Genomic DNA, 25,390 nt, shown 5'->3' with positions numbered 1-25,390 from the left:
GTGCCCGGCTGAGCTGGATGCACACTAGGGGCTCTCCTGAGCTCCTAGAAAAGAAAGTATATTTTAGGTTTTTTATTTTCAGTGAGATCTGCTGGCAACAGACTCACTGCTACGAGGGACTAAGGGGAGAAGAAGCGAACCTACCTGACTGGAGATAGTTTGGGCTTCTTAGGCCACTGGACACCATTAGCTCCAGAGGGATCGAACACAGGACCCGACCTCGATCGTTCGGTCCCGGAGCCGCGCCGCCGTCCCCCTTACAGAGCCAGAAGCATGAAGATGGTCCTGGAAATCGGCGGCAGAAGACTTCGGTCTTCAACAAGGTAGCGCACAGCACTGCAGCTGTGCGCCATTGCTCCTCATGCACACCTCACACTCCGGTCACTGATGGGTGCAGGGCGCTGGGGGGGGGGGGGCGCCCTGAGCAGCAATATGAATACCTTGGCTGGCAAAAAATCACAATATATAGTCCCAGAGGCTATATATGTGATAAATACCCCTGCCAGAATCCATAAAAAAAGCGGGAGAAAAGTCAGCCGAAAAAGGGGCGGGGCTATCTCCCTCAGCACACTGGCGCCATTTTTTCTTCACAGTGCAGCTGGAAGACAGCTCCCCAGGCTCTCCCCTGTAGTTTTCAGGCTCAAAGGGTTAAAAAGAGGGGGGGGGCACCAAATTTAGGCGCAATATTGTGTATACAAGCAGCTATTGGGGGAAAAATCACTCAGTTATAGTGTTAATCCCTGCATTATATAGCGCTCTGGTGTGTGCTGGCATACTCTCTCTCTGTCTCCCCAAAGGACTTTGTGGGGTCCTATCCTCAGTCAGAGCATTCCCTGTGTGTGTGCGGTGTGTCGGTACGGCTGTGTCGACATGTTTGAGGAGGAAGGTTACGTGGAGGCGGAGCAGATGCCGATAAATGTGATGTCGCCCCCTGTGGGGCCGACACCAGAGTGGATGGATAAGTGGAAGGTATTAACCGACAGTGTCAACTCCTTATGTAAAGGGCTGGATGACGTAACAGCTATGGGACAGCCGGCTTCTCAGCCTACGCCTGCCCAGGCGCCTCAAAGGCCACCAGGGGCTCAAAAACGCCCGCTACCTCAGATGGCAGATACAGATGTCGACACGGAGTCTGACTCCAGTGTCGACGAGGTTGAGACATATACACAATCCACTAGGAACATCCGTTGCACTCGGCAATGAAAAATGTGTTACACATTTCTGACATTAACCCAAATACCTCGAAAAAGGGGTTTTATATTTGGGGAGAAAAAGCAGCCACTGTTTTGTTCCCCCATCAGATGAGTGAATGAAGCGTGGGTTCCCCCGATAAGAAACTGGTAATTTCTAAAAAGTTACTGATGGCGTACCCTTTCCCGCCAGAGGATAGGTCACGTTGGGAGATATCCCCTAGGGTGGATAAGGCGCTCACACGTTTGTCAAAAAAGCTGGCACTGCCGTCTTAGGATACGGCCACTTTGAAGGAGCCTGCTGTTAAAAAGCAGAAGGCTATCCTGAAGTCTGTATATACACACTCGGGTACTATACTGAGACCTGCAATTGCCTCAGCATGGATAGTGCTGCTGCAGCGTGGTCTGATACCCTGTCAGATAATATTGATACCCTATACAGGGATACTATTTTGCTAACCATAGAGCATATTAAAGACGTCGTCTTATATATATGAGGGATGCACAGAGGGATATTTGCCGGCTGGCATCCAAAAGTTAATGCAATGTCCATTCTGCCAGGAGGGTATTAGGGACCCGGCAGTGGACAGGTGATGCTGACTTTAAAAGGCACATGGAGATTCTGCCTTTATGAGGGTGAGGAATTGTTTGGGGATGGTCTTTGGGACCTCGTATCCACAGCAACAGCTGGGAAGAATTTTTTTTACCTCAGGTTTCTCACAGCCTAAGAAAGCACCGTATTATCAGGTACAGTCCTTTCGGCTTCAGAAAAGTGAGCGGGTCAAAGGCGCTTCCTTTCTGCACAGAGACAAGGGAAGAGGGAAAAAGCTGCACCAGACAGCCAGTTCCCAGGATCAAAAATCTTCCCCCGCTTCATCTGAGTCCACCGCATGATGCTGGGGCTCCACAGGTGGAGCCAGGTGCGGTGGGGGCGCGTCTCGGGAATTTCAGCGACCAGTGGGCTCGCTCACAGGTGGATCCCTGGGTTCTGCAAGTAGTATCACAGGGATACAAGCTGGAGTTCGAGGCGACTCCCCCTCGCCGTTACCTCAAATCAGCCTTGCCTGCTGCCCTCGGAGAAAGGGGAGGTAGTACTGGCGGCAATTCACAAGCTGTACTTCCAGCAGGTGATAATCAAGGTACCCCTCCTTCAACAAGGCCGGGGTTACTATTCCACAATGTTTGTGGTACCGAAACCAGACGGTTCGGTGAGACCCATTCTAAAAATTGAAATCTTTGAACACTTATATACGAAGGTTCAAGTTCAAAATGGAATCGCTCAGGGCGGTTATTGCAAGCCTGGACGAAGGGGATTACATGGTATCACTGGACATCAAGGATGCTTACCTGCATGTTCCTATTTACCCTCCTCACCAGGAGTACCTCAAAATTGTGGTACAGGACTGTCATTACCAATTCCAGACGTTGCCGTTGGTCTGTCCCCGGCACCGAGGGTATTCACCAAGGTAATGGCCGAAATGATGATACTCCTTCGAAAAAAGGGAGTTATAATTATCCCGTACTTGGACGATCTCCTTATAAAGGCGAGGTCCAAGGAACAGTTGTTGGTGGGAGTAGCACTATCTCAGGAAGTGCTGCACCAGCACGGCTGGATTCTGAATATTCCAAAGTCGCAGCTGGTTCCTACGACGCGTCTACTGTTCCTGGGTATGGTTCTGGACACAGAACAGGAAAAAGTGTTTCTCCCGGAGGAGAAGGCCAAGGAGTTGTCATCTCTAGTCAGAGACCTCCTAAAATAAATACAGGTGTCGGTGCATCAATGCACGCGAGTCCTAGGAAAGATGGTAGCTTCTTACGAAGAGAATCCATTCGGCAGGTTCCATGCAAGGATCTTCCAGTGGGATCTGTTGGACAAGTGGTCCGGGTCGCATCTTCAGATGCATCGGCTGATAACCCTGTCTCCAAGGGCCAGGGTGTCGCTGTTGTGGTGGCTGCAGAGTGCTCATCTTCTAGAGGGCCGTAGATTCGGCATACGGGACTGGGTCCTGGTGACCACGGATGCCAGCCTTCGAGGCTGGGGGGCAGTCACTCAGGGAAGAAACTTCCAAGGACTATGGTCGAGTCAGGAGACTTCCCTACACATAAATATTCGGGAACTAAGGGCCATTTACAATGCCCTAAGTCAGGCTAGACCCCTGCTTCAACACCAGCCGGTGCTGATCCAGTCAGACAACATCACGGCGGTCGCCCATGTAAACCAACAGGGCGGCACAAGAAGCAGGATGGCGATGGCAGAAGCCACAAGGATTTTCCGATGGGCGGAAAATCATGTGTTAGCACTGTCAGCAGTGTTCATTCCCGGAGTGGACAACTGGGAAACAGACTTTCTCAGCAGGCACGACCTCCACCCGGGAGAGTGGGGACTTCATCCAGAAGTCTTCCAAATGATTGTACACCATTGGGAAAGGCCACAGGTGGACATGTCGGCGTCCCGCCTCAACAAAAAGCTAAAAATATATTGTGCCAGGTCAAGGGACCCTCAGGCGATAGCTGTGGACGCTCTGGTAACACCGTGGGTGTACCAGTCGGTGTATGTGTTCCCTCCTCTGCCTCTCATGCCCAAGGTACTGAGAATAATAAGAAGGAGAGGAGTACGAACTATACTCGTGGTTCCGGATTGGCCAAGAAGAGCTTGGTACCCAGAACTTTAAGAAATGATCTCAGAGGACCCATGGCCTCTGCCGCTCAGACTGGACCTGCTGCAGCAGGGGCCCTGTCTGTTCCAAGACTTACCGCGGCTGCGTTTGACGGCATGGCGGTTGAACACCGGATCCTAAAGGAAAAAGGCATTCCGGAGGAAGTCATTCCTACGCTGATTAAGGCTAGGAAAGATGTGATCGCAAAACATGATCACCGCATATGGCGAAAATATGTTGCTTGGTGTGAGGCCAGGAAGGCCCCAACGGAGGAATTTCAACTGGGTCGATTTCAGCACTTCCTACAGTCAGGAGTGACTATGGGCCTAAAATTGGGTTCCATTAAGGTCCAGATTTCGGCTCTGTACATTTTCTTCCAAAAAAGAACTGGCTTCACTGCCTGAAGTTCAGACTTTTGTTAAGGGAGTGCTGCATATTCAGCCCCCGTTTGTGCCTCCAGTGGCACCGTGGGATCTCAACGTGGTGTTGGATTTCCTGAAGTCGCATTGGGTTGAGCCACTTAAATCCGTGGAGCTAACATACCTCACGTGGAAAGTGGTCATGCTGTTGGCCTTGGCGTCGGCCAGGCGTGTATCAGAATTGGCGGCTTTGTCATGCAAAGGCCCTTATCTGATTTTTTTATATGGATAGGGCGGAATTGAGGACTCGTTCCCTATTCCTTCCTAAGGTGGTATCAGCTTTTCATGAACCAACCTATTGTGGTGCCTGCGGCTACTTGGGACTTGGAGGACTCCAATTTACTGGACGTAGTCAGGGCCCTGAAAATATATGTTTCCAGGGCGGTTGGAGTCAGGAAAACTGACTTGCTATTTATCCTGTGTGCACCCAACAAGCTGGGTGCTCCTGCTTCTAAGCAGACTATTGCTCGCTGGATCTGTAGCACAATTCAACTTGCACATTCTGCGGCTGGACTGCCGCACCCTAAATCTGTAAAAGCCCATTCCACGAGGAAAGTGGGCTCTTCTTGGGCGGCTGCCCGAGGGGTCTCTGAACCCGACCAAGTAACAGCTCGGCAAAGTTGTAAAGCAAACACTTTTGCAAGAGTCTACAAGTTTGATACCCTGGCTGAGGAGGACCTAGAGTTTGCTCATTCGGTGCTGCAGAGTCATCCGCACTCTCCCGCCCGTTTGGGAGCTTTGGTATAATCCCCATGGTCCTTACGGAGTCCCAGCATCCACTTAGGACGTCAGAGAAAATAAGATTTTACTCACCGGTAAATCTATTTCTCGTAGTCCGTAGTGGATGCTGGGCGCCCATCCCAAGTGCGGATTGTCTGCAATACTTGTATATAGTTATTGTTTAACTAAAGGGTTATTGTTGAGCCATCTGTTGAGAGGCTCAGTTATATTTCATACTGTTAACTGGGTATAGTATCACGAGTTATACGGTGTGATTGGTGTGGCTGGTATGAGTCTTACCCGGGATTCAAAATCCTTCCTTATTGTGTCAGCTCTTCCGGGCACAGTATCCTAACTGAGGTCTGGAGGAGGGTCATAGAGGGAGGAGCCAGTGCACACCAGGTAGTCCTAAAGCTTTCTTTAGTTGTGCCCAGTCTCCTGCGGAGCCGCTATTCCCCATGGTCCTTACGGAGTCCCAGCATCCACTACGGACTATGAGAAATAGATTTACCGGTGAGTAAAATCTTATTATTCCCAACAATCTTCCTTTTCAATTCAAGCGCCTGCAGTTTCCTGTAAGTGTCTGCTTCGCTATGACCATCATCACGTCACAGGGGCTCAGGGCTGCAGGCGTAGATCTCAGGACCAGCTGTTTCTCCCATGAGCAGCTATACGTGGCTTGCTCACCAGTTAGTAGCCCCAAGCTTCTTTTGGGGTTAATCCCTGAAGGAAAAACTGCAAATATTGTTTACAAAGAAATGTGATCAATGTGTACAGTATAAAATATATATCACAATATTAGATGGCACTACGGTCTCTGTAAAATTAGTTCTGCTGAACAATAATAGACTTCCACAAGAGTGAAGCTGTGGGCGAACGCTAGTCATTAAATATTTGCGACCTATTACCTGAGTCCAGGCACTGAAGTGAACACTTTGCAGGGACGAGCTCCTTTTGAAGCCCCTGTACCTGTGTGTACTGCTTCAAACATGCCGGCAGTGTACTCGCGTCCTACAATGCGATTTTTGGTGCTAATATCGCACCCAGATCACATTGCAAATTTAATTATTGATAAATGGGCTCCAAAGTGAATTAATAAATAATTAAAAAGAAAGCAATGTCTTATCCTCTTAATAGAAAGACCCAATGTAGGGGGTTAATTTACTGTAAATTACTTTGATCCTGTATTTACTGTTTCCTTCAGTCTTGTACTTAGATCGAGAAAACTACTTTTATATTTTGTAAGCTCAAGTTACTGTTTATTACTTATGTTGTTAGAATGTATTCTTATAATCCCTGTTCTTCCCTACATTGTGTTGAAGTAGTTACAGTAATAGTGCAGGTTTTTATTTACCCGCTCTGTTCAATATAGAAACATTATTATTATTGTAAAGGTATCATTATCCATGTGATAATGTATATCATTATTGCATTATTTACGTTTAATGTAGTATGAGCATATAAACTGTAACATTCAAGAGCATGTGAGCAAGTCAAATACTTGGTGACTTCTTAATCTCTCACAACCCTACATTGACATTACCGAACGATATTACACAAAGTGAAGCCTGGAGCAGACAAGTCCTGGAAATGGCTAATAAAGTAATAACGTTTTCCTGTCCCATCTAGCTACTGTGTATGATTTGTTATTCATTATTGGTACATATTCTTCAGGGATAGATGGTTTGAGCCTTTTGATTGGCTGGGGATCACTGACCGGTCTGGCCTTGATACATGCCGAGGAAGGTGTCTGTCCTCATTCACTTCTTGGCTGTCAGAGAACCTTAAATCGAAAGATATCGACAGGTTCAGATGCCAAGTCTGATCCATTTGTTTAAGCCTCATCCGGAATCGTTGCCCTCACATGTTGTTGTTGTAGGTGAAATCGCCTGTTATATTGAACTTCAGGAGTTATAGAACATAACTGGCCTGGATCTTTTCCTCAATCTGTTGATACTGGATTACCTCTTCCGTTTTTATTTTCACTAGCTCGATCAAACTACCTACCTAGGAGCTCTTCCCTTCCACGGCCCTTTGTAAATCCAGTTTGAAAAATTTGGTTCAGAAATGTCTTTCTCATTAGGATGCATGTAGTATTGCTCTTTGTGGCAGATACCAGGGCTTCATGCCAAGATTCAGTCATCCTCGGCTATGAGGAGTTGGTTAATCACAGATCTAAGGACTGTTTTTTTCTTCAGAAGAAGTCCATTTAGGGAAATGTTAACAGGGATAGGAACATGTCTGTTTCTGCTGATATGTAAGTATATTTCTGTTGCCTATCCATCTTCCCCTCTACGCTATATGGAGAGAAAGCACAGCGTATGCTGTATCAGATGGTTTGATAGGCTGTAGTGAAGAGGTGAACGTTGAAATAGTGAAGGTTGCAGGAGAGTCAGGACAAGTGACGTGGGGAATTCCATAACTGGGGGAGCATGACCGGATTAGGCTTCATGGTGCTTATCACAGTGGCAGTGAGGAGCAACTTAGAGAGTTCTAGAACACATGTATTTATAACAAGATCAGAAATGGACGTTGGAGGTAAGTAGATGGAAAATGAGGAGTTAATGTACAGATTTGCAGTGATTGTGGAACAGCCAAAATGAGAACAGTCTCACTGCGTTATTTGTGGTGGATTGTAGGAAGTAAAGACTATTGAGGGTTGGTTCTGACCGCAGGTGGTGGCAGTAATGAAAGTGGGAGATAAGAGAATGGATAATGGGTTATGGTAATGTCCTCAGATAGAAAGGAGTATATTCTGGAAGTGTTTTAAAGGAGGAGGCGGCAAGACAGCTAATGGAACTAGATGTGAGGCGAAACTTTGGAGCAGGCCATGATGATACCAAGGCTATGTGCTTTTTGACCTGGGGAGGATGTGATGATCTCAATCATGAGAGAATCTAGAAGGGGGATAGTGTCACTAAGATGACAGCATTGATATGGACATGTTCAGCTTTACATTGCAGTGAGACATCCAGGTGGAGATGGCAGGATGGCATTTGGGCACAGGTAATAAAATAAGTGGTATTTCTTCTTCAGGGTCCATAGTCTTCACCGGGAACATTGAGGGTGTAGGCCGTGCAGAGGATCTGGGCACCAGACAATTAAAGCCTTAAGCTCCCAGGATGCTCCGGACCGCCCTCCTATACCCCGCCCCCTGGCCAATGGACCTAGTTTTACTCTGGTGCCGGCTGGAGCCGGATGCACCTTTTAGACATGGGGGCTGCTTTTAAGCAACCCCAAGCTTTATTTTATGATTTCTTTATTTTTATTATTCTTACTTCAGAGCAGCATTGCTTGGCTATCCAGCGGACACCTGCGCTGCTGCTCCTACTACTCCCCACCAGGCACTGCAACACCAGTAAGCGTTCTGATGATCTCGGTGGGTGCTGGGCAGCTGACCCCTAGCACACGTTCCAGGGGACCTGGAGAATGCAGCCGGACAATGGGGAAACAGGTAAGGCGGGTCTCTGTGCACGGGGACCCGCGTCTTCATTGCAGTCTCCCCAGTCGACCTCATGGGCAAGAAGTTGTCCATGAGGAAGGTGCTGTGATGGCACCGAAACGGCTGTCGACCTAAATGTGACACACTGGAGACGTAACTATATCATTGGCCACCCTGTGCAGGCATTTGCACTTTTCTCTAACGTCCTAAGTGGATGCTGGGGACTCCGTAAGGACCATGGGGAATAGCGGCTCCGCAGGAGACTGGGCACATCTAAAGAAAGCTTTAGGACTATCTGGTGTGCACTGGCTCCTCCCCCCATGACCCTCCTCCAAGCCTCAGTTAGATCTCTGTGCCCGAACGAGAAGGGTGCACACTAGGGGCTCTCCTGAGCTTCTTAGTGAAAGTTTTAGATTAGGTTTTTTATTTTCAGTGAGACCTGCTGGCAACAGGCTCACTGCATCGAGGGACTAAGGGGAGAAGAAGCGAACTCACCTGCGTGCAGAGTGGATTGGGCTTCTTAGGCTACTGGACATTAGCTCCAGAGGGACGATCACAGGCCCAGCTTGGATGGGTCCCAGAGCCGCGCCGCCGGCCCCCTTACAGAGCCAGAAGGCAGAAGAGGTCCGGAAAATCGGCGGCAGAAGACGTCCTGTCTTCAACAAGGTAGCGCACAGCACTGCAGCTGTGCGCCATTGCTCTCAGCACACTTCACACTTCGGTCACTGAGGGTGCAGGGCGCTGGGGGGGGGGGGCGCCCTGAGACGCAATAAAAACACCTTGGATGGCAAAAAAAATGCATCACATATAGCTCCTGGGCTATATGGATACATTTAACCCCTGCCAGAATCCATAAAAAAGCAGGAGAAAAGTCAGCGAAAAAGGGGCGGAGCCTACTCCTCAGCACACTGGCGCCATTTTCCCTCACAGCTCCGTTGGAGGGAAGCTCCCTGTCTCTCCCCTGCAGTCACTACACTACAGAAAGGGTTAAAAAAAGAGAGGGGGGCACTAATTAGGCGCAGTATTACCTATACAGCAGCTATAAGGGGAAAAACACTTATATAAGGTTATCCCTGTATATATATATAGCGCTCTGGTGTGTGCTGGCAAACTCTCCCTCTGTCTCCCCAAAGGGCTAGTGGGGTCCTGTCCTCTATCAGAGCATTCCCTGTGTGTGTGCTGTATGTCGGTACTTTTGTGTCGACATGTATGAGGAGAAAAATGATGTGGAGACGGAGCAGATTGCCTGTAATAGTGATGTCACCCCCTAGGGGGTCGACACCTGAGTGGATGAACTGTTGGAAGGAATTACGTGACAGTGTCAGCTCTGTATAAAAGACAGTGGTTGACATGAGACAGCCGGCTACTCAGCTTGTGCCTGTCCAGACGTCTCATAGGCCGTATGGGGCTCTAAAGCGCCCGTTACCTCAGATGGCAGATATAGACGCCGACACGGATACTGACTCCAGTGTCGACGGTGAAGAGACGAATGTGACTTCCAGTAGGGCCACACGTTACATGATTGAGGCAATGAAAAAATGTTTTACACATTTCTGATAATACGAGTACCACCAAAAAAGGGGTATTATGTTCGGTGAGGAAAAACTACCTGTAGTTTTCCTGAATCTGAGAAATTAAATGAGGTGTGTGATGATGCGTGGGTTTCCCCCGATAACAACGGATAATTTCTAAAATGTTATTGGCATTATATCCTTTCCCGCCAGAGGTTAGGGTGCGTTGGGAAACACCCCCTAGGGGGGATAAAGCGCTCACACGCTTGTAAGGGCTCTACCTTCGCCTGAGATGGCCGCCCTTAAGGATCCTGCTGATAGAAAGCAGGAGGGTATCCTAAAATGTATTTACACACATACTGGTGTTATACTGCGACCAGCAATCGCCTCAGCCTGGATGTGCAGTGCTGGGTTGGCGTGGTCGGATTCCCTGACTGAAAATATTGATACCCTAGATAGGGACAGTATATTTTTGCCTATAGAGCATTTAAAAGATGCATTTTTATATATGCGTGATGCACAGCGGAATATTTGCCGACTGGCATCAAGTCTAAGCGCATTGTCCATTTCTACCAGTAGAGGGTTATGGACACGTCAGTGGTCAGGTGATGCGTATTCCAAACGGCATTTGGAAGTATTGCTTTATTAAGGGAGGAGTTATTTGGGGTCGGTCTTTCAGACCTGGTGGCCACGGCAACAGCTGGGAATTCCACGTTTGTACCCCAGGTCGCCTCTCAACATGAGAAGACGCCGTATTATCAGGCGCAGTCTTTTCGTGGACAAGCGGGCAAAAGGTTCCTCATTTCTGCCCCGTGACAGAGGGAGAGGAAAAAGGCTGCAGAAATCAGCCAGTTCCCAGGAACAGAAACCCTCTCCCGCCTCTGCCAAGCCCTCAGTATACGCTGGGGCTTTACAAGCAGAATCAGGCACGGTGGGGGGCCCGTCTCAATGAATTTCAGCGCGCAGTGGGCTCACTCGCAAGTAGACCCCTGGATCCTTCAGGTGATATCTCAGGGGTACAAATTAGAATTCGAGACGTCTCCCCCTCGCCGTTTCCTAAAGTCGGCTTTACCGATGTCTCCTTCTGACAGGGAGACAGTTTTGGAAGCCATTCACAAGCTGTATTCCCAGCAGGTGATAATCAAGATACCCCTCCTGCAACAGGGAACGGGGTATTATTCCACACTGTTGTGGTACCGAAGCCGGACGGCTCGGTGAGACCGATTCTAAATCTAAAATCTTTGAACACTTACGTACAGAGGTTCAAATTCAAGATTGAGTCACTCAGAGCAGTGATTGCGAACCTGGAAGAAGGGGACTACATGATGTCTCGGGACATCAAGGATGCTTACCTTCATGTCAAAATTTACCCTTCTCACCAAGGGTACCTCAGGTTTATGGTACAGAACTGTCACTATCAGTTCAGACGCTGCCGTATGGATGGTACACGGCACCCCGGGTCTTTACCAAGGTAATGGCCGAAATGATGATATTCCTTCGAAGGAAGTGAATTTTAGTTATCCCTTCCTTGGACAATTCCCTGATAAGGGTAAGATCCAGGGAACAGTTGGAGGTCGGTGTAGCACTATCTCAGGTAGTGTTGCGGCAGCACGATTGGATTCTCAATATTCCAAAATCGCACCTGGTTCCGACGACGTGTCTTCTGTTCCTAGGGATGATCCTGGACACAGTCCAGAAAAAGGTGTTTCTCCCGGAGGAGAAAGCCAGGGAGTTATCCGAGCTAGTCAGGAACCTCCTAAAACCGAGCCAAGTCTCAGTGCATCAATGCACAAGGGTTCTGGGTAAAATGGTGGCTTCCTACGAAGCAATCCCATTCGGCAGATTCCACGCAAGAACTTTCCAGTGGGACCTGCTGGACAAATGGTCCGGATCGCATCTTCAGATGCATCAGCGGATAACCCTGTCACCAAGGACAAGGGTGTCCCTCCTGTGGTGGTTGCAGAGTGCTCATCTTCTAGAGGGCCGCAGATTAGGCATTCAGGACTGGGTCCTGGTGACCACGGATGCCAGCCTGCGAGGCTGGGGAGCAGTCACACAGGGAAGGAATATCCAGGGCTTATGGTCAAGCCTGGAGACATCACTTCACATAAATATCCTGAAGCTAAGGGACATTTACAATGCTCTAAGCTTAGCAAGACCTCTGCTTCAAGGTCAGCCGGTGTTGATCCAGTCGGACAACATCACGGCAGTCACCCACGTAAACAGACAGGGTGGCACAAGAAGCAGGAGGGCAATGGCAGAAGCTGCAAGGATTCTTCGCTGGGCGGAAAATCATGTCATAGCACTGTCAGCAGTATTCATTCCGGGAGTGGACAACTGGGAAGCAGACTTCCTCAGCACGACCTCCACCCGGGAGAGTGGGGACTTCACCCAGAAGTCTTCCACATGATTAAAAACTCGACAGGTATTGCGCCAGGTCCAGGGACCCTCAGGCAATAAGCTGTAGACGCTCTGGTAACACCGTGGGTGTACCAGTCAGGGTATGTGTTCCCTCCTCTGCCTCTCATACCCAAGGTACTGAGATTGATAAGATGGAGAGGAGTAAGCACTATATTCGTGGTTCCGGATTGGCCAAGAAGGACTTGGTAACCGGAACTTCAAGAGATGCTCACGGAGGATCCGTGGCCTCTACCTCTAAGAAGGGACCTGCTCCAGCAAGGACCCTGTCTGTTCCAAGACTTACCGCGGCTGCGTTTGACGGCATGGCGGTTGAACGCCGGATCCTGAAGGAAAAAAGGCATTCCGGATGAAGTCATCCCTATCCTGATCAAAGCCAGGAAGGATGTAACCGCAAAAACATTATCACCGCAATTGGCGAAAATATGTTGCGTGGTGCGAGGCCAGTAAGGCCCGACGGAGGAAATTCAACTGGGTCGATTCCTACATTTCCTGCAAACAGGAGTGTCTATGGGCCTGAAATTGGGGTCCATTAAGGTTCAAATTTCGGCCCTGTCAATTTTCTTCCAAAAAGAACTAGCTTCAGTCCCTGAAGTTCAGACGTTTGTAAAAGGGGTACTGCATATACAGCCTCCTTTTGTGCCTCCAGTGGCACTTTGGGATCTCAATGTAGTTTTGGGTTCCAAAAGTCACATTGGTTTGAACCACTTAAATCTGTGGAGTTAAAATATCTCACATGGAAAGTGGTCATGCTGTTGGCCCTGGCCTGGGCCAGGCGCGTGTCAGAATTGGCGGCTTTATCCTGAAAAAGCCCTTATCTGATTTTCCATTCGGACAGGGCGGAATTGAGGACTCGTCCTCAGTTTCTCCCCAAGGTGGTTTCAGCGTCTCACCTGAACCAACCTATTGGTGGTGCCTGCGGCTACTAGGGACTTGGAGGCCTCCAAGTTGCTAGACGTTGTCAGTGCCCTGAAAATATATGTTTCCAGGACGGCTGGAGTCAGGAAATCTGACTCGCTGTTTATCCTGTGTGCACCCAACAAGCTGGGTGCTCCTGCTTCTAAGCAGACTATTGCTCGTTGGATTTGTAGTACAATTTAGCTTGCACATTCTGTGGCAGGCCTGCCACAGCCAAAAATCTGTAAATGCCCACTCCACAAGGAAGGTGGGCTCATCTTGGGCGGCTGCCCGAGGGGTCTCGGCTTTACAACTTTGCCGAGCAGCTACTTGGTCAGGAGCAAATACGTTTGTAAAATTCTACAAAATTGATATCCTGGCTGAGGAGGACCTGGAGTTCTCTCATTTGGTGCTGCAGAGTCATCCGCACTCTCCCGCCCGTTTGGGAGCTTTGGTATAATCCCCATGGTCCTTACGGAGTCCCCAGCATCCACTTAGGACGTCAGAGAAAATAAGAATTTACTTACCGATAATTCTATTTCTCATAGGTCGTAGTGGATGCTGGGCGCCCATCCCAAGTGCGGATTGTCTGCAATACTTGTACATAGTTATTGTTACAAAAATCGGGTTATTATTGTTGTGAGCCATCTTTCAGAGGCTCCTCTGTTATCATGCTGTTAACTGGGTTCAGATCACAGGTTATACGGTGTGATTGGTGTGGCTGGTATGAGTCTTACCCGGGATTCAAAATCCTTCCTTATTGTGTACGCTCGTCCGGGCACAGTATCCTAACTGAGGCTTGGAGGAGGGTCATAGGGGGAGGAGCCAGTGCACACCAGGTAGTCCTAAAGCTTTCTTTAGATGTGCCCAGTCTCCTGCGGAGCCGCTATTCCCCATGGTCCTTACGGAGTCCCCAGCATCCACTACGGACTATGAGAAATAGAATTATCGGTAAGTAAATTCTTATTTTTTGCTCCTATTATGCTTTTATCATGTTTGTTTTTTTTGTATCTGTTTTTAAATGGAATTTGTGGATTCTGTGGATATTAAAACCTTATTTTATTTTTTTTGCATTGATTGGAGGTGCTGGCTCTTGGTTATATATATTATAGCCGTGTCTTCCAATAAAGCTAACCAGTAGCAGGCTGCCTCAGAACTGGTAACATGCCTGTTCAGTGGGTGGGTTTATCCCCACAGGACCCTGTTCAGGATGGTCAGTGCATTAATTGCTATAATCCTCCCCACCAGTCTACCTCAGTGTATCAGCTACAGGGACCCCCCTGTGCTTCCTTCTCACAGCTCCTCATACAGATAGCAGGCTGCTTATCTTCCCCTGCTCAGCCTCCTAATGTGGGATTCCCTCAGCAGCTACAGCCTGCCATGTTAAATCCCCCTATGCTTCCTATGCAGCCCCCTGGGTGGATGTACTGTCCCACTCGGCACAGAAATTAGCGCTAACCTCTGTTGCAGTCCAACAAATGTTAGTCTAAATCTACAGAGACGCACTATACAATCCTCACAGTCTACACACTTGTCAGACCCTAAGGAATCATCTGGGTAGCCAGATCAAACAGACACTACTTCTCTCTTGGAATCCCCCTCTCCTGAGGAGGAGCAGCATTTTTCCACAATAGATGTACCTGCCCTGGTAAGGGCGGTTAAATACATACTAGAAATAATTGATGAGGAACAACCTGCTCCTAAATCTAAGACACCGGCGTTTAATCACCCTAAGGTGGTAAAAGCTGAATTCCTCAGTCAGTGCAACGGACAGACATGCAGGAAGCTTGGGCTACACCTGGCAAAAAGTTTCAGATACCAAAATGCTTAAATACCTTTTACCCTATTCCAGTAAGGGATTGCACCAAGTGGTAGGAACCCTATATTGTGGCACGCCTAGTACGTACCTCTACGCTACCTATACCGTCAGTGTCATTAATTAAGGATGCAACAGATAGGAAAGTGGAAACTTGCCTACAGTCCATATACTCCCTTTCAGTGGCAGCCACTAGACCTGCTATGGCCTCGGCCTGGGTAGCAAAGGCTATTAAAAGATGGGTGGATGCTTTAGAAGAAAGCATGCCAGCCTATGCGAATAGAGTACAATTATCTCACATCGCAAATATTAGAGTGGCAGCTTCTTACCTAGGAGAAGCGTCTCTAGACATGGGGATAATAACTTCTAAAGTTTCTGCTCCATCTGTGGTTGCAAGGCATATGATTTGGCTCCATTCATGGAAGGCAGATAATGACTCAAAAAAGGCTCTTGAACCTCTGCCATTTACAGGTGATATCCTGTTTGGTAAGAAACTGGATGAGATAGTGGCCATAATAGCAGCCTCTAAACAGCGTTTCTACCCTCAGCAGCTACCCCAAAGCCAAAAGTTAATTAATCTCAGTCCTTTTGTCCCCAGGGAAAAGCTAAGGGACAGCCATTTCCACTTCAGATAACCTCTCATAGGTCTGCCAAGCCACGCACAAATCAGGCCTGGGCTACTAGACAACCAGAGGCCAAGTCCACTGACAAGCCAGCCGCCTGATGGGGGTAAGCCTTATCGTGGAGGACCCCAGGGTGGGAGGCCGACTTTTTCAGTATGCGAGCACCTGGTGTCGTACCATCACGGACGCCTGGGTTCAGGAAGTAGTTTCTCACGGGTACGCTCTACAGTTCTTTCAGTGATCCCCTCAACAATTCTTTTACACAGGTCCTCCAAAGGACCCAGCCAAGGCTGTGGCCCTTTGAAAACAATACAGTTCCTGCAAGCGGAAGGAGTAATTGTCCCTGTTCCCTTGGAACACCAAGGAAAGGGGTTTACTCCACTCTCTTCTTAGGTCGGCGAGACCCATTGGGCATCTGTACTATCTTGAATCTCAAGTCTCTGAACAAATTTATCCGGGTGCCCAGGATTCATATAGAAACCCTTCGTTCCATAGAGCTAGCTTTGGAACAGGGGGATTTCATGGTGTCACTGGATATCCAGGATACATACCTCCACATGCCTATTTTACCTGATCATCAGCAGTTTCCCAGATTTGCTATCTTGAAACAGCATTACCAGTTTCAGTCGCTGCCATTTACCCTATCTGGATGATTTGCTTATCCTAGCACAATCCCCAGAAATCCTACGCAGTCATCTGCAGGTGACCATAATATTTCTTCAGAACCGTGGCTGGGTTATCAATCTGAAGTCCTTCCTAATGCCTTCCCAACAGATGATGCATCTAGGAGCTCTGTTGGACTCACAGGCACAAAGAATCTTTCTACCGCCAGAAAAGATATAACCACTACAAGCGCTAGTACGCAGAATCCTCCTCAACCGCAGAGTATGAATTCAGTCAGCAGTGCAGGTCCTGTGGTCCATGGTATCTACATTCGATATGCTGGAATACGCCCAATTCCACTCCAGACCCCTTCAACGACTAATTCTGTCCAGATGGAACGGACAACCTCAACTCATCAGATCTCAGATGATGGTTCTTTCCCAAGAAGTGCGCCTTTTTTTAACATGGTGGCTGCAGAAGACACACCTGGACAAAGGGCATCTGTTCTGGATGTCAGACTGGGTACTCCTGACAACACACGCCAGCCTCCGAGGTTGGAGTGCAGTGACAGGGCAGCATTCCTTTCAGGGTCGGTGGACCCCCTCAGAAAGCCTGTTGCCAATCAATGTACTAGAGCTGCTGGCAATCCCCAGAGCCCTCAAGGAGGCAAAGAATACTCTTCAGGGCAAACCAGTACAGGTTGTCCAACAACGCCACAGCAGCGGGCCTACCTCAACCATCAGGGAAGAACCTGCAGTCAGATGGATATGCAGGAGGTAGCGCACATCTTAAGGTGAGTTGAGCGCCACCTCCTGGCAATTTCAGCAGTGTTCATCCCGGGAGTCCTAATTTGGGGGGCGGATGTACATTCAGGAGAATGGGCTCGACACCCACAGATATTCCAACTACTGGAAGACAGATTGGGTCTTCTGGAGGCAAACCTCATTGCCTCCCGTCGCAACAAAAAACTTCCTGTGTTCAGTTCCCGCACAACAGACCCCAAAGCAGCTTTTATGGATGCCCTGTCGGTGAGGTAGAGATTAAGACTAGCGTTCCTGTTCCCTTCAGTGGCTTTTCTACCAAGAGTAATTTGCAAATTCAAACAGGAAGGGGGCACAATAATACTAATAGCCCCAGCTTGGCCCAGATGTCATTTGTACACAGACCTTCACAGTCTTTCCGTAGATGACCCTCTACCACTTCCTTTGTGGTCAGATCTGCTGTCTTAGGGTCCTTGTCTACACCCTGACTTATCTCGCCTGTCTTTGACGGCGTGGCTCTTGAGACATCAATCTTGAGAGCATAGGGTTTCTCTCGCCAGGTAGTTCAAACCATGCTTAAAGCAAGAAAACCAGCTTCAGCACGGATTTACTACAGAGTATGGCACATGTATTTTAAGTGGTGCGCTTCCAGAAACTATGACCCTCTCACTTTCAGGGTATACAGGATCCTAGTTTTCCTTCAAGCAGGACTAGATCTAGGACTAAGACTGGCTTCACTAAAGGTACATGTATCAGCCTTGTCAATATTTTTCCAACAAAAGATTGCCATGCTTCCTGATGTTCAAATCTTTCTACAAAGTGTACTCAGAATACAACCTCCGTTTGTCCCTCCAGTAGCTCCTTGGGATCTGTCCGTAGTACTCTAGGCACTACAGGAGTCCTCGTATGAGCCTCTGGACTCGGTAGATCTTAAATGGCTTATGGCTAAGACACTTTTTATTCTGGCTATTGCATTTGCCAGAAGGTTGTCGGATTTTGGGGCGCTTTCATGTAAATCCCCTTTCCTGATCTTTCACCAAGATAAAGCTGTTCTCAGAACCAAACCTTCCAAAAGTTTAACGTTTTCATCTAAATGAAGAGATTTTAGTTCCAGTTTCAGTACTCCAGGTCTTTCCTCAAGCAAGGCCTCTCTGTATGTAGTGCGTGCTCTCTATATTTCTGTCGATCGAACAATCTCTATCCGAAACACAGACTTCCTGTTTTATCCTTTATGGATTCCACAAGAGGGGCTGACTAGCTAACAAACAAACCTTGGCCAGATGGATTTGTATGACTATGTCACATGCTTACCAGAAAGCAGACCTTCCCGTGCCAGACAGTCTCTGCACCTTCCACTAGGTCTGTGGGTCCGTCGTGTGCAGTGCGCTGTGGGGCATCTGCAGAACAGCTTTGCAAGGTGGCCACAAGGTCCTCTATCCACACCTTTCTAATGTTCTGTGCCTTCGATACTTTTGCTTTTCTGGATGCTTTGTTTGGATGTCAGATACTCCTCTCTGCTCAGGAGCGTCCCCTCCATTAAAATAACTGCTATAGGACATCCCTGATGTTCCCTGTGAAGATTATGGACCCTGAAGAAGAAAATAAGAGTTATAGTAAAACTTACCCTTGGTTACTATTTTTCTTCGAGGTCCATAGGATTCACAGGGCAACCACCCTGACACTCCTGGCTTTGATTTATTTTTTATTTATTTTTTTATCTTGGTCACCAATTCCCTTTTCTTATACGTGAGAATGTTTTTCTTGTGTGTACCGATCTTTCTTCTCTCTCTGTTCCTGCTCCTGCCTTGGGCTTGCTAACAAAACTAAGTCCCTTGGCCAGGGGGCGTGGTATATGGAAGGAGGACCAGAGCATCCTAGGAGCTCAAAGCTTTAACTGTCTGGTGCCCAGGTCCTCTCTACAGCCTACACCCCCAATGTTCCCTGTGAATCCTATGGACCTCGAAGAAAAAGAGTTAACCACGGTAATAGGCCCTACACACATGCCGATTTGTTTGAAAGATATGAACGATCTCGTTCATAAATGAACGAGAACTTGTTCATATCTTTCAGTGTGGAGGCTCCAGCGATGAACGATGCACGGCCCCGCGCTCGTTCATCGCTGGTCCCCCGTCGGCTGTGCATGCAGGCCAATATGGATGATCTCATCCATATTTGCCTGCACTTCAATGGAGCCGAGTGACGGGGGGAGTGATGAAACTTCAATCCCCCCGTCACTGCCCCCCCCCCCCACCCGCCGCCCGTTGGCCGTATCGGCCGTCGGGCACCTCGGTGGCGGATCGGCATGTCTGTAGGGCCCATTTGTTTTACCATAACTCTTATTATTTGGGTGTCGCCTGTGTAGTGGTGGTAATGGGGTCAAAAGGAGCATATTAGTTCACATTGAGAGGATTTCTACATATAGAGAAGCAGGGGTTTGAAAAGTCTCGGGGTACACCCACAAATGGACAGAGTGGGGTGGTGGATGTTAAGAATAGACGTTGAACGGTAGGTGGTAAACCAAGAGTAAACTCTGCTGCAAAGAATAATTGAGTGAAGGGTGTAGAGTAGAAGATGACTGTCAGCTGTGTCAGAAAAAGGATGATTTGGGTGAAGTGATCCATAAGTGACAGTAGAGCATTGGTCCTTGTAATGAGTGTTGCCTCTGTTCAGCTTAGACGGTAGAAGCCTGATTACAGATGGTTGGGAAGTGAGTGCAGGGAGAGTTGGGCAGGCAGATGTAGATAAGCTGCTGAAGTAGCATGGAAGCGAAGGGAAGGTGACAAATATGGTGGTAGCTCATGAGAGATTGAGATCTCTGATGGTTCCTTAGGAGAGGTGAAGTTGGAAGGAAAAGTACCAGTGTTGAGGCACAAATTATATAGATGAGCAAGGAGGGGATAAGTTGGTTGCGGGTGAAGCTGAGGATAAGTAAGGGTGGGTAGGTTGTAGATAAAGGATCTGGTAAGAGATTTCATGGCAGATGGTGCTGATATTTCTTTTACACTAGATGGCAAAGCTGTAAGTAATAAGGAAAGCAGGTGGTGGTGGTGGGAGTGCAGCAAGTTGCTGTTATAGAGGTGACGGCAGTTGTCTGACTGGGTAGATATTTATTTACTAACGGTTTCTTATAGTAAATGATTTTCACTGTAAAGTACCTATGATTGTGCCATAGTATGTTTATATAAAGCTTCTCATTATGTTTAGAATTAGGGTGTGCAGTCGAACACCCCCCTCCCCCCCATATATGCAACATGTGCCTATTAAAATTACACTGGTCTTTGGTTTATGTTGTACTCTCTACGTGGAGTGATTAGAAGTTAGTGAGATCCTATCATTCCCAGCTGTATTCTATACATGTGATTCTATCTACACCATCTGTATTCCAGCAGTGATGGATAATGAGTTACTCTCCATCCTTCCTGCCCCAGTGGCTATCAATGTATCACCAAATCAGAGCACTGTATTATTATTTATAGATATCTCCATGACTTCTCCTCACTCTACTGGCTCACTTCTCAGTATATAGTACCTCTTACCTCTCTGACCGGGCTTTATGTAGCGTATGTTCCCTCAATTTTCCAGGGTAGTCTCTATGGGTGTAGTATGAGTTGCCGGCGGCCAGGTCCGCGGTGGCCAGCATACCGGTGCCGGGATCCCGACCAACGGCTTGCCGACAGTGGGGCGAGCGCAAATGAGCCCTGTGCGGGCTCTCTGCGCTCTCCACACTGTGGGCATGGTGGCGCGCTATGTATTCTCCCTCCAGGGAGGTCGTGGACCCCCAAGAGGGAGAAAAGGTGCCGGTATACTGTGCGCCGGGATCCCAACAACCGGTATACTGAATACCACCCGTCTGTATAGCCTGGAGTCAGATTTGTGCTTATGAAGCCTCTTATTTCCCCCAGGCCTTAATACTGCACACAGGCCACCATAATCAGCGCTGCGTCATACTACCGCTGATGTCACTGAGTCACAGACCAAATGCTATTATATATCATACAAAAGCAGGGCAGGGGGAGGAGCGGATTCTCCCCATCCCTGCCTGGTGCAGAGTGACCTGAGACGCAGTAGTGTAAGATGGAGGTGGGTGTATGATGGGAGATATCCCCAGGACAGATTGGGATTCCATATAACATGGACATTCCTCTGTCTTTCCGTCCCCTTCTTCTTGGTGTTTCCACCACCCATTGGCTACAATGGCTCAAACACGGAGGTGAAGACTGTAGGGGTAATATTACTAAGGTGCAGGTTTCTAGAAGTGGAGATGTTGCACATGGCAACCATTCAGATTCCAGCTATTACCTTCAAGAAGGTGCTAGATAAATGATAAGTAAAATCTGATTGGTTGCTATAGGCAACATCTCCATTTCTATAATTCAACATGGATTGTAGATGTGCAAAAAAATCACACAACTACGATCCATTTCACTGACCTGCTGGTGGACGCCCAACACAAGGCAAGTCATTCCTGCATGCTGGTTCCTGCCCCCTCCCCCGCAAACATGCAAAAGCATTGCATGGTGGCGATGCTTTCTCATGTTTACGGTAGCCCTCTCCGCCGCACCTAGCTGTGAAAGCAGGCGGCTACTCACCATGTTTTGGGTCGCAGTGTCTGTGTGTGACATCACGCAGCCGCCACTGCCCGGCCCACAAACAGTCCGAACAAACCTGCGTTGGCCGGAGCATGCCACCACGACACCGCTTTAACGCCGAGTCCAGCCCCCTTCCGCCCCGCAAATGACTGTCAATCAGGCAGAGGCGTTCTCACAAGTGAGATGCTGCACTTGTGCACACTTCACAGGCCTTCTGCATTAGGACGCTCTCGTACCTGCGTTCCATGCTATATTAGGCCCTAAATAATATACTCCTGTGCTCGCCGCACTTTGAGCCTGGTGGTGAGTTTCGCTTGCCACACTATTATATTCTCCCTCGGGGGGGGGGGGGGGGGGGGGGCGTCGGCGATGACCACCACCGAAGTCGGAACTCTGACCTTGGATCGAGATTCCAGCTGGTGGCATTTCAGTGGCTGTGGGGATTCCAGCATCTGTTTCCTGACCGCTGGGATCCCAGCAGCCGGTACATGAACAGCATACCTAGTCTGTAATGAGAGATGGCTGCTTCTGTGTCATCCACTTTTACATTTGTTATATACAATAACTAAACAAAACCCCAGTGTAATGTGGGAAGCACAGGTGTAATGTTTATGAAACAAACTCATGTGATACTGAATAAGATGAATAAAAGCGGATGTCTGAGTTGTACATATGTATAAGTATGTATATATATTCTATGTACAGAGGGTTTATCTTAGTACGTTTATCCCCAACAGGTCCGCACGCCTCCTCACACTACCCTGAGAAGACGCACCAGTGCTCGGAGTGTCAGCAATGTTTCCATAATCATTCAGCCCTCGTCACCCATCGGCAAACGCATAGCACCAGTAATCTGTATAGATGCTCGGTGTGCAGAATGCGTTTCAGCTCCAAATTGTCTCTTACCGCCCACCAGCGATGTCACACCGAGGACAGACTGTTTCACTGCTCTTACTGTGAGAAATCCTTTCATCAGAGGTCGCGTCTCTTGTCACATAAGAGGACTCACACCAGGGAGAGACCATTTCCATGCCCAGAGTGTGGGAGATGTTTTACCAGAAAGTCTTCCCTTACTACGCACCAGCGGATGCACTCTGGTGAGATGCCATTTCAGTGCACAGAGTGCGGCAAACATTTTGCCCAGAAATCCAACCTGGTGATACATCAGCGCATTCACACCGGGGAGAGGCCATTTGCGTGTTCTCAATGCGGACGCTGCTTTTACCAGAGCTCAGATCTTGTACGTCACCGGAAAATTCACACAAGGGAGGAATCGTTTCTGTTCTTATCATAATAATAATTTTATTCATATAGCTCTTTCTCCAACAGGACTCGAGGCGCTTTACAGACCTCTAAAACAATGCACATAATACAGTAGATTTAAGTAATACAGCAATAGACAAGCCACACAGACATAAAAAGCAGCACAGTTAAGACGTTGGGCGCACTACGAAGGTTACACTGGGAGATGAGCCATACTAGGGCCCAATGCATACATGGGAAACTTGTGCAGTAGTATGATATACCCTGTACCGACAGATCCACATGAAGTACATCCTGCCCACGAAGGATCCATCCGAGGTAGCCATCTTGGGCACAGTGCATAGGTTGCTGCTGGCGGGGTGTGCAATCAATGGCGGTACACATCACGAGAATAGCACACAGTGGAGTGGAAGTATGCTGTCAGGGAGAAGAAAACAAAAGCACATGGTAACACATTTGCAGGTAACCAGCAGAAGGGGGAACATTGAGATAACATTATAAATGTTGTCTCATGGGAGCAGGACGGGTGGGTGTGTGAATGTGGGTGCACACTAATGTTCGATGGAAACGTCCCTGCTAGTCCCAGTGCTCTACACCCACAGCTCCCTGCTGTGAGGGGTAGGTTCAGAGGCAGTCCGGATGTTCTCAGCTGGAGGGCTAGTAGGCCTTTTCCTTGTGTTCTCATGGCAGAGGTGAGGAGAGGCCACGCAATGATCCTGAGCTGCAGTGTTTGTAAAAATTGTTTCATTTTAGAGTCTAGAGTAGTCCAATCCAGTTCAAACGCAGGGGCAGATGTTTTAAGCCTGGAGACGGCATAAGGAAGTGATAAACCAGAGATATATGCACCAGCCAATCAGCTCCTGTTAATTTACATATTGGAACTGATTGGCTGGTGCGTCTATCACCTTGCACATTTCACTGGTTTATCACTTCCTTATGCCATCTCCAGGTTAGTACATCTGCCCCTCTGATTTTAACTACATGCTTAAATGCATTCTTAACAAATGCAGGCCAAGGCTCTGAGTGCATGCATTTTCAATACTGTTCTGATATACTGCACACGCTATCAGCTGGCTCATTAGTATGTGTAGTAATCTAATTAGCAGAGGGGGTGTTGCAGTGCAGACAGTATCACCATTGCAGACAAACTTTCTTGGGGTGTGAAAGGTGTAGCTAGATAGAGATGGAAAACCATATATAAATGTGAAGATGGTTTTTACTGTTGTATGTTGATAGTAGTCGTTTTAGAGGAGGCATAGACGTTAGATCGTTGTCCCTCTGTTTTTTTGTTTATCTCCATTATAGCTCCTATGTTTATATTAATGTATCATCACACTTTATACTAACACAGGTGAATAAGCCTTGGGATACATTGTAGGGCTGGTTTACGTATCACAGCCAACGTGGACTCGCATTGCTACGTTTTCCGCCGGGTGTAGTATGGCTGACCGGCGGTCTCCTGATCGCCGGTTAGCTTACCGACGCCAGGATCCCGGCGGGGAGGGGCGAGTGCAGCTTGCGGGCTCGGTGGCGACATGTGGTCGCCACGGGTTCTATTCCCACTCTATGGGTGTCGTGGACACCCACGAGTGGAAATAGTCCCTGTTGGTCGGCATGCCGTCCATCGGGATAGTGAGCCTTTGGGATGGTGGAGGAGGTCATGTGACTGTGGGTCAGAAGACCGCCAGTCACATGAATACCACCCTTTTCCGCCCTATGCTGCAGGCCAACTATCTGGTTTTAGGGATTGCACATTCTAAGGAGCTCGCTCTTTGGCCCTCATTCCGAGTTGATCGCTCGCTAGCTGCTTTTAGCTGCAGTGCAAACACTAAGCCGCCGCCCTCTGGGAGTGTATCTTAGTTTAGCAGAAGTGCGAACGAAAGGATCGCAGTTCTGCTGTAAAATATTTTCAAGCATTTTCTGAGTAGCTCCAGACCTACTCCTAGCTTGCGATCACTTCAGACAGTTTAGTTCCTGTTTTGACGTCACGCCTACGTTTCCTCAGCCACCCCTGCGTTTTTATCCGACACGCCTGCGTTTTTTTACACACTCCCCGAAAACGGTCAGTTACCACCCAGAAACACCCACTTCCTGTCAATCACTCACCAATCAGCAGTGCGACTGAAAAGCGTCGCTAGACCTTGTGTGAAACTGCATCGGCTTTTGTAAAAGTACGTTGCGCGTGTGCACCGCGCACCATACGCATGCGCAGAAATGCCGCTTTTTCACCTAATCGCCGCGCTGCGAACGATAGCAGCTAGCGATCAACTCGGAATGAGGGCCTTTGCTCATTTAATCCCTTACATTTTGTTTTCTCCTATAATGGTATATTACTTATGAGTGAGAGGATATTAAGTTTTATTCCTTGTAATACTATTAAATGTTGGAATGTCATTAATCCATTGGTTGAAGTGCACCGAGAGGAAATAGGCATCTCAAACACCCCCCCAACACCGCAGGAAATGGCAAAATTAATGTCTC

At 48.2% G+C, this 25,390-nt stretch overlaps 1 protein-coding gene across 6 annotated transcripts in view; it reads left to right on the top strand.

Moving 5' to 3' along the window:
• LOC134996061 (oocyte zinc finger protein XlCOF22-like) overlaps positions 1-25,390 on the top strand; it is a 162,076-nt gene that overhangs the window by 101,896 nt on the left and 34,790 nt on the right. For 3 of the 6 annotated variants that reach the window (XM_063951159.1, XM_063951158.1, XM_063951162.1), the window contains exon 11: positions 22,384-22,743. The exons of the other annotated variants lie outside the window; for them this stretch is intronic. In XM_063951159.1, coding sequence (XP_063807229.1) covers positions 22,384-22,743 — 360 coding nt within the window. The remainder of the gene's footprint in view (positions 1-22,383; positions 22,744-25,390) is intronic. 6 annotated transcript variants of the gene reach the window in all.

Source organism: Pseudophryne corroboree, chromosome 2 (assembly GCF_028390025.1).
Source record: "Pseudophryne corroboree isolate aPseCor3 chromosome 2, aPseCor3.hap2, whole genome shotgun sequence".
In the NCBI taxonomy this organism is placed as follows: Eukaryota; Metazoa; Chordata; class Amphibia; order Anura; family Myobatrachidae; genus Pseudophryne; species Pseudophryne corroboree.
The sequence above is the reverse complement of the archived record's forward strand: the minus strand, read 5'-3'. Positions and strand labels throughout refer to the sequence as shown.